The sequence below is a fragment of the Ziziphus jujuba genome, chromosome 8 (genome assembly GCF_031755915.1).
Source record: "Ziziphus jujuba cultivar Dongzao chromosome 8, ASM3175591v1".
Taxonomy (NCBI): domain Eukaryota; kingdom Viridiplantae; phylum Streptophyta; class Magnoliopsida; order Rosales; family Rhamnaceae; genus Ziziphus; species Ziziphus jujuba.
The window spans coordinates 4,707,473-4,721,657 of NC_083386.1; the positions used below are offsets into that span (position 1 = coordinate 4,707,473).

Below are 14,185 nucleotides of genomic sequence, written 5' to 3' on the forward strand. Positions count from 1 at the left end.
ACAGGCAATACAGTTAAAACCTCCATTCCTTATGGTAAAAATTGTTTTCAAAATCTTTTTATTTTGCTTTTATCTTATGAATACACTTATTTATATGGTGAAAAATGACACTAACTTTTGTAGCTTGTGCATGTATGTTTCATTCTAATATAAAAAGAAATCTACCTCTTATTTTGTACATGTACTTTATCTTATTTTCTGTTTCTCTTGGTTATTTATTAGCGTGCATTTCTTCCTCCATATTCGAAGTACAATTTGTTTGTAAGTTATGTCCTGTGTCCACTGCCTTCTTAGTGTTTACTCGTTGAAATTTATCTTTTAAGCATATCTTGATTTTGCAGCCCTCTTTGACATGTTTGGATATGGAGGACCTATTGCATCTATGCATTTAGGTAGGTATGAGTTGCTTAATTTGTGTCCTCATTCTGATTGAATATTTCTAAATATTTAGTTTTACCTTTTTTCATTTCTTTGCCCTATTCTAGGCATGCTCTTGTTTCTTCAAAGACAAAGACTGCCAAGTAGAATGCTTGATGCAATGTCTTGAAGTAACACATCAGAATACATTTTTCTAGTTGAGTTGTTGAAGAACTTTTTATTTTTCCTTTTTTACTTAATCATGCTTTTCTATTGTTTGATAATATTAATTTTAAAAGTCAAGATGTTCATCCTTTTTGTTGATTGATAATTTAAGTTTCTTCCAATGAGTTATGGGTGCAGTGCACTTTATGTGATTAAAAATAACCTTAATACGTTGTCTTCTAAGGTTCCTACACGAGCTACTATAATTGGCTACTGCACAAAATATCATATGCATCATTGTGGTATATATTCATACAAATTCTTTGACATTAGCAGGAAGGTTGAGTGAAATCCTTTAATGAGTACACATAAGAAGGAATTAAGCAGATAACCTTGAAGAACTATACAAGAAAATTTATGTTGTTGTCTGTGCTGATCCCACGGTGAAGAAATCTGATAAGGAACCACCCAAGGGCACTATAAATGTTTATGGTACACTTCCCTATCACCTTTTTGATTAAAAATTCAAAACCCACCACTTATTGGTGGAACATTTTCTCAAGACTTTACAATTTTTTATTCCTATTTCATTTTTGGTTGCAAACCCCATTTTAGGTCATTTCCTTGTTTTTTTTTTTTTTTTTTATTGTGAGCAAAGTCTAAAAGAACCATAATAATGGTAGTGAACATAGAAATGATAAAAATAAACAATAAGCATCCCACTTACTATTTCATTCTTGTTAAAACTATATGTTTTCTTAAAGCTTAAATTTTTGATGTTGATAATTATTTAATGTTAACTGGTCTTATGTTTGAATGTGCTTAACCTTATATAATGTTGTCTAGCAAAGAAAATATTTAGTTTAAATCCTAAGCCAATATCTACATATGTAATTTTGTCTAACATATATGTTGTACTTGGGAAGTGGAGTGAGAAAATGGAAGTGAGGAAAGTTGAAGCTAAAAAGTTGAAGCTCTGAAATTTGGCTTCTCATTCTAACGGGGAACTGGAGAAGTAATAGAACTCGACTACAAAAACTATTGTCAAATATTTGTTAAGGCTGTTGAGTGTTTGCACTGATGCTTTTTAATATTTTCTCCAAAATAGTATTGTCCTACAAACAATTGGAATTCTGAAGCTGTTGTTAATTAGATTTTCTATATCTATTCTTCAAGTTTTTGAGTCCACTTTCAGCTGTTCCTTTGGTAGCTTTAGTTGGATTTGGGCTCTACGAGTTACGTTTTCCTGGGATAGTGTTATTCTGTAGCATTAATCATGGTTTACGAAGTGAATTGTTTAGCGATGTTGTTTTCAGTGTCTTTCTTTGAGTTCTGTGAATGAGTTTTTCGATTTAAAGTATTTGCATTCATACCGCTTCATAACACTTAATATCCGATGTAAATGCACTTTGTTTTTCCTTTATTTTTTTGTATCAGCATGCATTTTTCTTTCTATTTTTATTTATATTATTATTATTACTTTAATATCTTTTATTCAAGTAAATTATTCTTGTGTCAGAGAGATACTTCACAAATATTGTTCTCCATTTTCTTTGTTGATATTCTTTGTATTTATCCCCTTCTAATTTAGTCATTTCTCATACATGTTTATTGATTTAAACAGTCCATTGGGGCTTTCATTTATTGATTTAACTCAAACTTCAGTTATGATGTTGTGGAATCATTTCCCTCTGCACTTCATGTTAAAAGATGCAATGATAGGTTAACGTATGATAATAATAGAAAACTATGGGAGCTGTGCAAGGAAGACATTTTATATGAGTTCCTCGGTTTGGCTGCGAATCAATTATACTTTTTGGAAGTTAGCCACCACTATATTATCTATTGTATTGACAAATACACACACATTAAGGGGAAAAAAGCTAAGAAAAGACATTAGAAAACAGGCATAATCACAATGAATGTAAAATAAGGTGTTCATATGAAAAAACGAGTAAATTAATTGAAATTGCACAAATGGATATCAACATTTACATGCACTTCAAAATTTAGATGTTGCTTTTCCTCATTTCATCATTAGCCAGACTAAAAAATTTAGATGTTCTGAATTTTGGAGGTCCATTTGGTTCCTATATTGGTCAAAGTAGTGCAATAGTATTATTACCTATATTCTTCTTGTTCAGTTCATATTTGCTGACCTTCAAATTAAGGTCAATATTGAGTTCCTTTCATTGTTGTATACTTGTACATTCTACACACAGGGAGTTGGCATTTTGATCTCTGACTTGGTTGGAACTATTAATGGATCCTCATTATCTGTATAACAATGTTCAAATTAATATCTATGCTTTAGCTTTCTACTTCATTTTACCGAACCACAGAATTTCCACCTTTATCTAAGAACCTTTTTTCTCCTGTGCACTTAATAACTAGTTTTTAGGATTTTAAAAATTAAGCAATTTATTTGTGACATGTTCTGAAACATTGTTAATTTTTAAGAAATGCTCAATCCTCCCTGCTATTTGTTATATGGGATGAACTTTTTTCTCTTTAGGGTGAAAGGAACTGGTGGAAGATTATTCACTCAATTGTATTTGTGTTGTCAGCATATTATGATATCATGAAGCTCTTTCACTTTAGGTTTCTATTCAAAATTTTAAGGACCACAAGGACCACAGCTGTTGTGGTTTGGATTATTGGTAGGTCCATGGTAGGAGCCGCATTTGATGATTATTATCTTCTTGGGGACATATTAAATGTTTTATATGAGAAGTCTACTTGCTGTTGACATTTTATGATATCTAAATATCCACAGTTATAGTCTTTAGTTAACTTTTAATGCTTTTATTATCTGATTACTGTGTTTGATATTATATTGGTTGATATTATATTAGTTTTGTTATAATTTGGCAGTTTTTTTTCCTTACGTTAGAAGGCATGATCTGCTATAATTATCATGAGGAGGAAGGGCAATACTAGAGTTTGTAATGTTTTTGAGCTGTTTTGTTTGCAGACATGATTGAAGAATTAATCAACAAGCGGTATGAACGTTGAAATAACGCAGCTGCAATGCAAACTCTTGTTACTAATTGGTTGGAAAATATTATGCAAGAGCGCTCAAATAATGGCAAAGGCTTACGTGTTATTCCATTGAACTTATACGAGTTTCAAATTGTTGGCTATGGCATGTTCTTTGGAGTAGTCAACTTAGAAAATAAGACATGCTCATGCAAGGAATTCGACATTGATGGATTTCCTTGTGTCCATGCAATTGAAGCATGTAAGCATTGACATATTTCTCCATATATCCTTTGCTCGGTGCATTACTAAGTTGACTCACTCTGTGACGCATATTCGGAAACCATATATCCACTTGGAGATAAATGTCAGTGGCATGCTCGAGATGATGTCATAAACCAGCTTGTACTTCCACCTAAGATTGGCAAACAATCAGGAAGACCAAGAAAGAAGAGGATTCAATCTCAAGGAGAGGAGCATCTTCAATATAGATGCAGGGGATGCAAACAGATTGGTCACAGCAGCCGATCATGCTCGGCCGCCGTACCTCTTGATCGCACTACCAACCAACAGCACCATTCAACTGAAGGACCATAAATTGCTCTACGCTATATTAAGCCAATGGGGGCATGTTATGCGGTATTCGTGTGTTATGCAATGTAGTAGGGAATGCAATTAGTAGCTTAACCGCTAACATGTGTTTTGGCATAACAGATGTTGGTTTTATGTGTTGCTTTGTTGGCAAAGTCATCCGTCGTATTGTGTTTTTAAAATATCATTCTGTGTTCAGTCTTTTGTAGGTTTCTAACTGTTTCACGAATGCTATTACTACCCAATGGTAATTACCGATGCATCGTCGGTAATTGACATTTGTCCACCGTTGTAAAAAAATCACCACAATTCCATTCGACAACTTCAATCGTGTGTGTTTCCATCAAGAATATGCTAAATCTAGCTTTATTAATGATAATTGTTGATAAAGTAAGAGAAAAAATGACATTAATAAGTGAAAGCATTCAATTTGTAGTTGCTGAAAAAATTACCGTAGGTTTTATCGGTAATTACCGAAACCCCTATGGTAATCACATTTTACCAATTTTTTGGCCCCCACAAGTTCCCTAATGTGTGTTAAATGTAAAAACATGCAAAATATACATTTGCCAATGATCCTAAAGAGAAAAAACTCCAAAAGTTCTGAAAAAGTTCTCAAATTGGCATAAAAATTTGATCCCGTAGGGCCTTCGGTAATTACCGATGAATCCTACTGTAATCAGTTTAAACTTGCTGGAAAAATTATCGAAAATTTCATCGGTAATTACCGAAGGCCCTACAATAATCACATTTGACAACTTTTTTGGCCCCCACAAGTCTCCTAATGTGTATTAAATGCAAAAACATGCAAAATATATATTCTTCAATGATTCTAAGGAGAAAAAACCCCAAAAGTTAGGAAAAAGTTTTCAAATTGGCAAAAAAACTTGATTACCATAGGGCCTTCGGTAATTACCGATGAAACCTACGGTAATCAGTTTAAACTTGCTGGAAAAATTACCAACGATTTCATCGGTAATTACCGAAGGCCCTACAGTAATCACATTTGACAACTTTTTTTGGCCCCCACAAGTCTCCTAATGTGTGTTAAATGCAAAAACATGCAAAATATATATTCTTCAATGATTCTAAAGAGAAGAAACCCCAAACGTTACAAAAAAGTTTCAAAATTGGCAAAAAAACTTGATTACCATAGGGCTTTCGGTAATTACCGATGAAACCTACGGTAATCAGCTTAAACTTGCTGGAAAATTTATCGACGATTTCATCGGTAATTACCGAAGGCCCTATAGTAATCACATTTGACAACTTTTTTGGCCCCCACAAGTTCCTTAATGTGTGTTAAATGCAACAACATGCAAAATATACATTCTAAGGAGAAAAAACCCCAAACGTTATGAAAAAGTTTTCAAATTGGCAAAAAAACTTGATTACCGTAGGGCCTTCGGTAATTACCGATGAAATCTACGGTAATAGATTTATACTTTCTGGAAATATTACTGATGGTTTCATTGGTAATTATCGAATGCCCTATGGTAATCAAGTATTTTTTGCCAATTTGAGAACTTTTTCCTAACGTTTGGGATTTTTTCTTCTTGGTATCATTGAAAAATGTATATTTTGCATGTTGTTGCATTTAACACACATTAAGGGACTTGTGGGGGCCAAAAAAGTTGTCAAATGTGATTACTGTAAGGCCTTCAATAATTACTGATGAAATCGTCGATAATTTTTCCAGCAAGTTTAAACTGATTACCGTAGGTTTCATCGGTAATTACCGAAGGCCCTACGGTAATCAAGTTTTTTTTCCAATTTGAAAACTTTTTCCTAATGTTTGGGGTTTTTTCTCCTTAGAATCATTGAATAATATATATTTTGCATGTTTTTGCATTTAACACACATTAGGAGACTTGTGGGGGCAAAAAAAGTTGTCAAATGTGATTACTGTAGGGCCTTCGGTAATTACCGATGAAATCCTTGGTAAATTTTCTAGCCAGTTTAAACGGATTACCGTAGGTTTCATCCGTAATTACTAAAGGTCCTACGGTAATCAAGTATTTTTTGCCAATTTGAGAACTTTTTCCTAACGTTTGGGATTTTTTCTCCTTAGAATCATTGAAGAATGTATATTTTGCATGTTGTTGCATTTGACACTCATTAGGGGACTTTTGGGGGCCAAAAAATTGATAAAATGCGATTAACACTGGGGTTTCGGTAATTACCGATGAAATCTACAGTAATCAAATTTTTTTACCAATTTGATAACTTTTTCCAAACTTTTGGGGTTTTTTCTGTTTAGGGTTAGTGATGAATGTATATTTTGCATGCTGTTGTCGGAAACACTCGTTAGTGGATTCTTTGGAGTCAAAAAATATGTGAATTGATGTTACCGAAAGCGTATCGGTAATCATCTTTGTTTGAATTTTTATCACTACCAAGGGTCTTCTTTTCTCTTTTTTTGTCAACGGTTATCATTACTAAAGCTAGATTCTGTATATTAAGATACCATTAATATAGGATGTCATAATATTAAACGTACGATCTACATTGAAAATTTATTAAAGTACAAGTCAATAGCATATTTTTTTCTAAACAAGCTAATGTCTTCCGGGCCAAATAAAAGGTTCTCCTCACTGCTCTTGTATTCAATAAATTTCAAAGCGAAGACGCCACAATCACCCTTACGGAATAGCATTAATGAATAGCATTAATGAAAACCAACCACATGAATTTCCACACGTAAGCACAATTAAACAGCAGCAATAGAAGTGGTTGGAAATGACAACACATTCATATCCATTATCTTGGTAGGGTGCATCTTTGATCATGGTCATCGTGAATGGCTCTAAAGTGGGAAGCACTTCCGGATTCTTCTCGTAATATCCCCTATACCTCGATAGGTAAGGCAGCATATACTTAAGGCATTTCGCATTGTCCAACTCTTTATTATGGACATATTTATTTCCCGTATTTGGATCGTATAAATCAATATGTCGAGCCTTCAAGTCCATACATGCTGCCAACCAATGGGCGCCTCCATTGTTGACAGGGATGTACACCTGAAAATTAGAACGTAACGTCATTATCCACAAATTGGGAAACTTAGTCAGAATTTTTTTAAATATATGTATAGACTTACATAATCACATCTCCACCACGGCACGCTAAGTTTGAGTGACTTCCCACGCACATAGCTATGAAGTGTCGAATCACATGAATATGTGCTTCGAGATGCCTCCCATATGGGATAACGGCCTTTGATGGATGACTGCCAAATAATTAAATAGATACAATATAAAATGTCATCAATATAACATTCATGAATAAATACCGACAGATGTATTATCACTACCGCACCAAACTACATAAATGAATATAAAACTTACCATCTCAGATGAGGAAGAGGAGAGTGGAACGTGCCCTGGAAGTTTGGTGGTTTCTTTCTCAGCTTTGGATTGTTGCCTAGTAGTTCGTCGACGCTTAGAGTTGGGTGCTGATATGCTGCCACCGCGTCTCTTAGTTTGCATCTTCTTAACTCCCTTCTTCGATTGAGATAGCAAATTCTTTTTTGGTGCCATTATAAAATACAACCTATAAATGTAACTTGACAACATTCATAACTTTTTAACTACCTTTAGCCACATAGTCAACTATGTATGCATATATAAATAACCATAATCCTAAATTACGAATACATAATTTATATAATTCTAAACAATACAAAATGACCATTTCAATTTAAATTGCCAATGCTGCTCATTTTCATCTACATTTAAAGTGTATACATATGTAGATATATATATATATATATATATATATATAAATATAACTACGTATAAACAACTTAAAATAACATAAAATTTGATCAAACACATTTATTTATCCAACCAATTCCACATTTTTTATCATTTGCAAAATTAATTTATATCAGTTTTAATTTTTAAGCTTGTGCCAAACTATAACCTTAATCAACTCCATATTTTTTTTCTCCTTTTGAACCCCAAAACTCTTTATTAAAAAAAAAAAAAAAAAAAGGGCTGACGTCATCGATTACGTCAGCAAAACGACAAGTGGTCCGTTACACATGCACAAAAACGACACGTCGTTTATAATTAACGACATGTCATCTTACTAGGATGACGTGTCGTATGGGCTGGCCGACTGAACGACATGTCGTTAGTAACAGACGACACGTCGTTCGCTTCTCCTTCAACCTCCAGCCGGTCGGCCTGAACCGGGTCTTGTACCCGAATTCCGACCCGGAATTTTCTCCCACCTCTGGCCACCGTTTCAGGCCAAACCAGTCCCCTTTTTTTCGTCTCTCCATTTCCTCCTGATACCCAATGTCAATCTATCCTGAAACTTAGATTTTAATAACTTCCATATAAAAACCTTAATCTAACATAAATTTCAAATTTTTAACCGGTTTTAAACATCAATAAAGTGATTTACATTCCTAAACATATCACATTGTACTCAAAAAATGTTATATATTCTTAAAATTCCAAGTATTTGATGTAAATATGAAATCCACACAATATATACATCACACACAGCAATAAACAAAAAAAAAAAAAAAAATTAACTGATGATGCTTATAAGTGGATTAAAAAATAGAAAAAAGATAGATTTTTATTTTTTAGTTGAAAAATTAAAAGAGTTTTTCATGGTGTGGGATATGATGTGGGATGGGGTGAAGAAAAAGTTTTTCGTGGAAATAGATTGGAAATTAATTTAAAAGGATATGAATATCTTTTAAAATTATTTTAAGGTTATAATTGATATTAAAGGATAAAAGAAAAAAAAAATGAAAGAGAAAGGGCATATTTCGTTAACGCCTTGCCAAGGAGGGTAAAGGGCCAAATTCCCCTATTGTTGAAGCATGTTTAATATGTGTGATAAGGGAAAGTCATGAGAGGCTAACCAAACTCTTCCAATTTTAATTATAAAAATATCATGCTTTCAACTTTAATTATTAAAATATCTTCATATATAGTTGTTAACAAAATCAGATGTGATTATAAGCATGACTTTGGATCTATTTTATAGGGTTTAGCTGTCTCTTTTTTTTTTCTTTTTCTTTTTTTTTCCTTTCATCATTCAATTTCATCACTTTAAACCGTATAATAAAATAAATTATCATAAATTATAATTGATCATGAAAACTATGATACTTTCATGTGGTTCTATCAAAGATTTATAAGAACGTGCTAAATTTGAAGAAATTTTTCTTGCTTCAAAAAGGTACATTAAAGAATAAATTGGATATGGGCTAGATTTTAATCCAAAAGCCAACTTAAGGTTTTGCTTAGACAAAGTTCCATCTGTTTCCAACTTCATGTTGTCCAGACTTCGGGCTCTATAGGCTATTTCCTTTCTTGGGCTTTGTTCTCTGGGTCTAACTAGTTTCTTCTACCTAAGGTGGTTCTATATACAACCACCAAAAGTTCCATGCACCCATTTTATTCATTAAATTTAGATAAAAAAATATTTAAAAATCCCTTCATTTTCCTTTTTAAGTTTCCAATACTTTTCTTTTTATATTTAGTTTTATCAGGAATAAGCTTTGTAGAAGTAAGAGATCTAAAAAATATGGACAAACTCTAATCGAGAATCAAGATTTTTCCTAACAAAGTATATATGTTTATTTTTAAATTGACAGGCGGCTTATATTTTTATAATGTTTCTCGTCCTGTATATATGCTATTGAACAGCCACCGTGACTAGTTTATATATTATAGACAAACAATTCCAACACATATTGATATTGCATCTGTAACTCTATCCTAATATTGCATTTATAACTCTATCCTAAGAAAAACAAATACAACAAAAATAATTTATATAGTAATAATCTGTTGAAAATATATTTTCAATATATTATGAAAAGATATTGATATATGAAGAGTTAAGAATGATATACCAATTAATAATTTAAAACCAAATATTATTATTAAATAAATAGCAATTCCTTGCTAAATGCCTAACATCAGATAAGATTTAAAATTCCAACAGTTCAAAATTGTATATATAAAAAAAAATAAATATATATATATATATATATATATACACACATCATATTTCTTAAATACATTAAATATATAAAAATGTTCTTCTATACAATGATGAAAGTTACATACAAATGCCATGATCCCTCATGCATTCAAGATTCAAACATTTTTATCTAAGACTTCAAGTAGATCGAATATTAAATCAAGTTGAAAGGTTGATTTTCAAAAACATTCGAATTGTGTCTTCAAAATCTTTTAAATGAGAAGCCAATTAAAATAAAGTTTTAGCCTTAATTAACAAATATTCGAAGCCAAAAATTTTATATAAAGCAAAAAAAAAAAAAAAAAAAAAGGTGTAGAAATGAGAACAATTTATATTTATTGAACCGACAATTATTTGTAAGGTTCTTGCGAATGAACCCGTGACATTGTACGACCTACATGAGCAATCATCGAAAAAAAAAGAAAAACAAAATAACTTTAAAAAGACATAGCCACAGAAAAGCTACAGAAACCCCGTGACATGGACCCCACTACAAAGACTTTAGAGTTGGATTTTTCATATAAAACAGTTAGGCAAAATAAAACCCTTCCTAAGTTGATCATATTCATACCCCACCACACAAATCACTCTTTACCATCCGCATTACCGACATAAAGCAAATTGTACCAAAAATAATGCCAAAAACAAAAACAAACTACTATAGCTATTAACTAAAGACCAAGCACAAGTCCTTTTGAAAACCCAAAAAAAAAATTTAGGTGCAGGGCTCACGGGCAACACCGAGCCTCGAGTTTGGCACATCATAGAGAATCCTATGGTTCTGTTGCTGCATGTTGGCTATCACATTCAACACCGAGTTCACATTGTCGGGTGCCGCCGCCATAGCCAAGCAAGTGATGCTACCGGCGGTGCTGTGGATTAGGAGGTTGTCCGGTGGAAGTGTCACATTCATCCCGGTGAACATGAATGTTACGGTGGGTGCGGTGATTGGGACCGAGTAGCATGTGTCAAACCCTCCCAGTGTGGTTATTGCTGCGTTCGGCTTTACTCTTTTTCGGAATTCATCACGGACAGCGGTGTATGCTGATGCAACTAGCCTAGTGAACACTGTGCCTGAGAGTGTAACAATTTTACCATCATGTTAGATACCATGTATCTAATTTGAATTCCCTCCATTTCAATAAAAACAGCAATCTACTAAATCATAATTATTATTTTTTTTTAAATTTAAATATTAATTTATTTCAGAAAAAAGAGGATTTGGATCTAAGTCACCGTGTTTGCTCATTACTCAACACGTGAAGTTGCATTAATGTAAACCATTTGGGGCAAAGCTTTTTTGACTTGGATTTGTCCTATTGCATGTGAAATTGACATAGAGAATCGACAAAATTGGACAAACTAAAGTACATAAGGTAAGACAATATTTGAGTGGTTATAAATCAAATTTTTAGGGTAATAACCTAAAGTAGTACCTTTTAAAGCAACTAGGTCTAATATATAGGACCACAAATAGTTTCAAGTACTTCTTTGGTTTTTTTCATAGGTTATTTGAATTAAATTCTTTCATTTGAACAGATGTGCAAACACCACTAGACTGTTACCAAATAGGAATTTCATTTTTCATTTTTTTGTTTTAAACCACTTTTGATCTAAAATGCATATATACCTCTGAGAAAATAATATCAAAGTGTAAGAGAAATTTTACCGGAATCGAAAATAGTCCCGGCACCGGTGGTCGGATTGAATGCCAAATCAGCAGGAGGAATATCCACAACCTTCCTTCCAACCCTAATAGCAAAAAGATTAACATAATAAAGTGAAGATCTTCTAGGGTTTTTCAGCAATGGTGTGTATTTGATCCTTATAGGTTGACCAATTGGTCCAAGTCTCAATGAACCAGAGAAGTTTAGGGACTTGAAGCTAGGCAAGCAGTATGAGAAAGTGGATTGGTAAAGGTTTTGGGTCTGAGATAGAAGAGATAATGGGCCACGGCCCAGGCCCAAAAGACCCTGAGGAGGTAAAGAACTTCCTGTGGCTTTTTTGATGCAACCGAAGGTGTAGGCTGGAACGGCGTCGTTTGCAAGGGTGATTGTGTCTTGGGATAAGTCTGCTGCAATGGAAGAGCCACCGTACGTTAAGTTGAAACTGCAGGTGGTACCAGTGCAAGTGGGATTGGGCACCTGTGAAATTCACGGGGCATTTTACTGTATAAGTGATAACCTTGAGAATTGTACTTTCTTGTTTTTTTAACTAAAAAGATGAAATTAATCAAATCTTGTATTTTTCACTCCCGTGAACCCAGTTACCAAAAACTATGTAAATCCAAAAATTAGAAAAATGCCTATTATTCATGATAAATTTTCAAGTTTCTTAAAATAAATATATGATAAGCTAAATTAATGATTACAACTTTGAATTGTGATTTTTTTTTAAGCAAAAATAAATAAATAATAGTCATCAGCTTTTGTACAATTTTACCCGTTGAACTTTTTTTTTTTTCCCCCCCTCTTTTGGGGTAAGAAAACCCGTGAAGTTTTAAGTCATTTCAGTAAAAAACATTATAAAAAAATTAAAATGGAAGAAACTTTTCTTTTGAGAAATAAAATAATTACTAAAGATGTTTCCTATAATCATTGATATTTAGTAGAGAGAAAATAAACCCCTCCCTTTGGATATCCAATATCTCCTAATCCACCAACGCGCCAACAGGTGGCGCGTTAGATAATTTTTTTTTTTTTTGGGAGGAAAAAACAAAACACACACACCTGTCTGCACTGAGGAGCTTGGCAGCCCAAGCTCTTGAAAGAGGTGGACTTAATAGGAGCAAAAGCAGCGGAAGAGCAACCCACACAGCCGGCACAAGGTATCCAAGCAGCATCATTGCTGGTATCAAGGGCCAAGAGCAAGGTCTGGACCGGCGTGCCGATTTTGGCCCTGACAATGTAAGTTGGGCTCTGTATAATCTGTCTCCCGGAGGCGATCGGCACGACGGACTTACGCGCCACAAGGCTGGACAAGAACTGTAGCCTGGCTTGGTCCTTGGCTTGCATTTGGAGGACAGACTCTTCCCATGACAATGGCTTGGATGGTCTGAATGGTGAGCATGGACTGTATACGTGGAGGACCTGGAGGGTTGAGCCTTTGTCCTGGTTTTGGCAATTGAGGTTTAGCCCTTGGACAATGGTGGTGATGATGAGCAGGAGGGCTAGTGGGGTTGCTGAGAATAGTAGAGGTTTCATGGCTTGGTTTTGGTTTTTGGTTTTTGTGTGGGGAAAAAACAGTTTGGTGAAGTGGGTGGGTTCTTAGTGATATGGTCTACCTATATATATATATATATATATATGCCATGTAGAGTGTGTCATATAGATATGTTTTCATATGGCTGTAAAGTCTCTTTCCTTTCTCTTATATTGGTGTTTGCTTGTGGGTATATGCCTTAAAAATCTATAGCATCTTGCATATAAATATATATATATATATATATGTTTTTTTTTACTGTTTTAACTTTAATTTCCCTGATTTTGTATTTTGGCCGTTATACTAGTTAAAGTCTAGACAATTTTTACTTTTTTGTTTGATATTGGAGGTGGAAATATCCAAACTTAAACTGCATACATATATATAAAAATAAAAAATAAATAAAAGTGGATTTTATCACTTGACAATCCTCTAAGGACATTAATAATTATACTCTTTTAAGTTTATGAACGGCATTTGACCCGGTTTTGGTATATGCTCTTTTACTTATTGTGGTTGATGTAAAATAATATTAGTTCATTTTAAGGACTAAGTAGGATTCGCTAAAATTTTCCATATTTTTTTTTAAATGCACTCAATTTTTAGTTTAAAGAGTAGTAAAGTAAAATGCTGATGAAATTTTAGAGAAAAAGGGTGAAAAAAAAGCTATATATATATATATATATATGCAAATTGTATTTAATTTTATGTTTCTAAATGCAGACAAGGTACAAGCTAGTAGTATTATTTAATATATCTTCCAAGAGTTGTATGAGGTCTAGACTCTAATGGAAAAGGTGTTGGATTCACTTAACAAGTAATTTCCAAAGCGTTCAATACCATTTAGATACCGACGTACGTTTCTAATCTATTTCCC

General features: G+C 33.3%; 1 protein-coding gene across 1 annotated transcript; it reads right to left on the reverse strand.

Moving 5' to 3' along the window:
- Nucleotides 1-10,418: 10,418 nt before the first annotated feature.
- On the reverse strand, nucleotides 10,419-13,468 carry LOC107404195 (aspartyl protease AED3). Its single transcript, XM_016011146.4, has 3 exons — nucleotides 12,837-13,468; nucleotides 11,777-12,251; nucleotides 10,419-11,181 (listed from the first exon to the last, which is right to left on the reverse strand). The coding sequence occupies exons 1-3, from the start codon at nucleotides 13,308-13,310 to the stop codon at nucleotides 10,823-10,825; spliced, it is 1,308 nt and encodes a 435-aa protein (XP_015866632.3). The 5' UTR covers nucleotides 13,311-13,468; the 3' UTR covers nucleotides 10,419-10,822.
- Nucleotides 13,469-14,185: the final 717 nt, after the last annotated feature.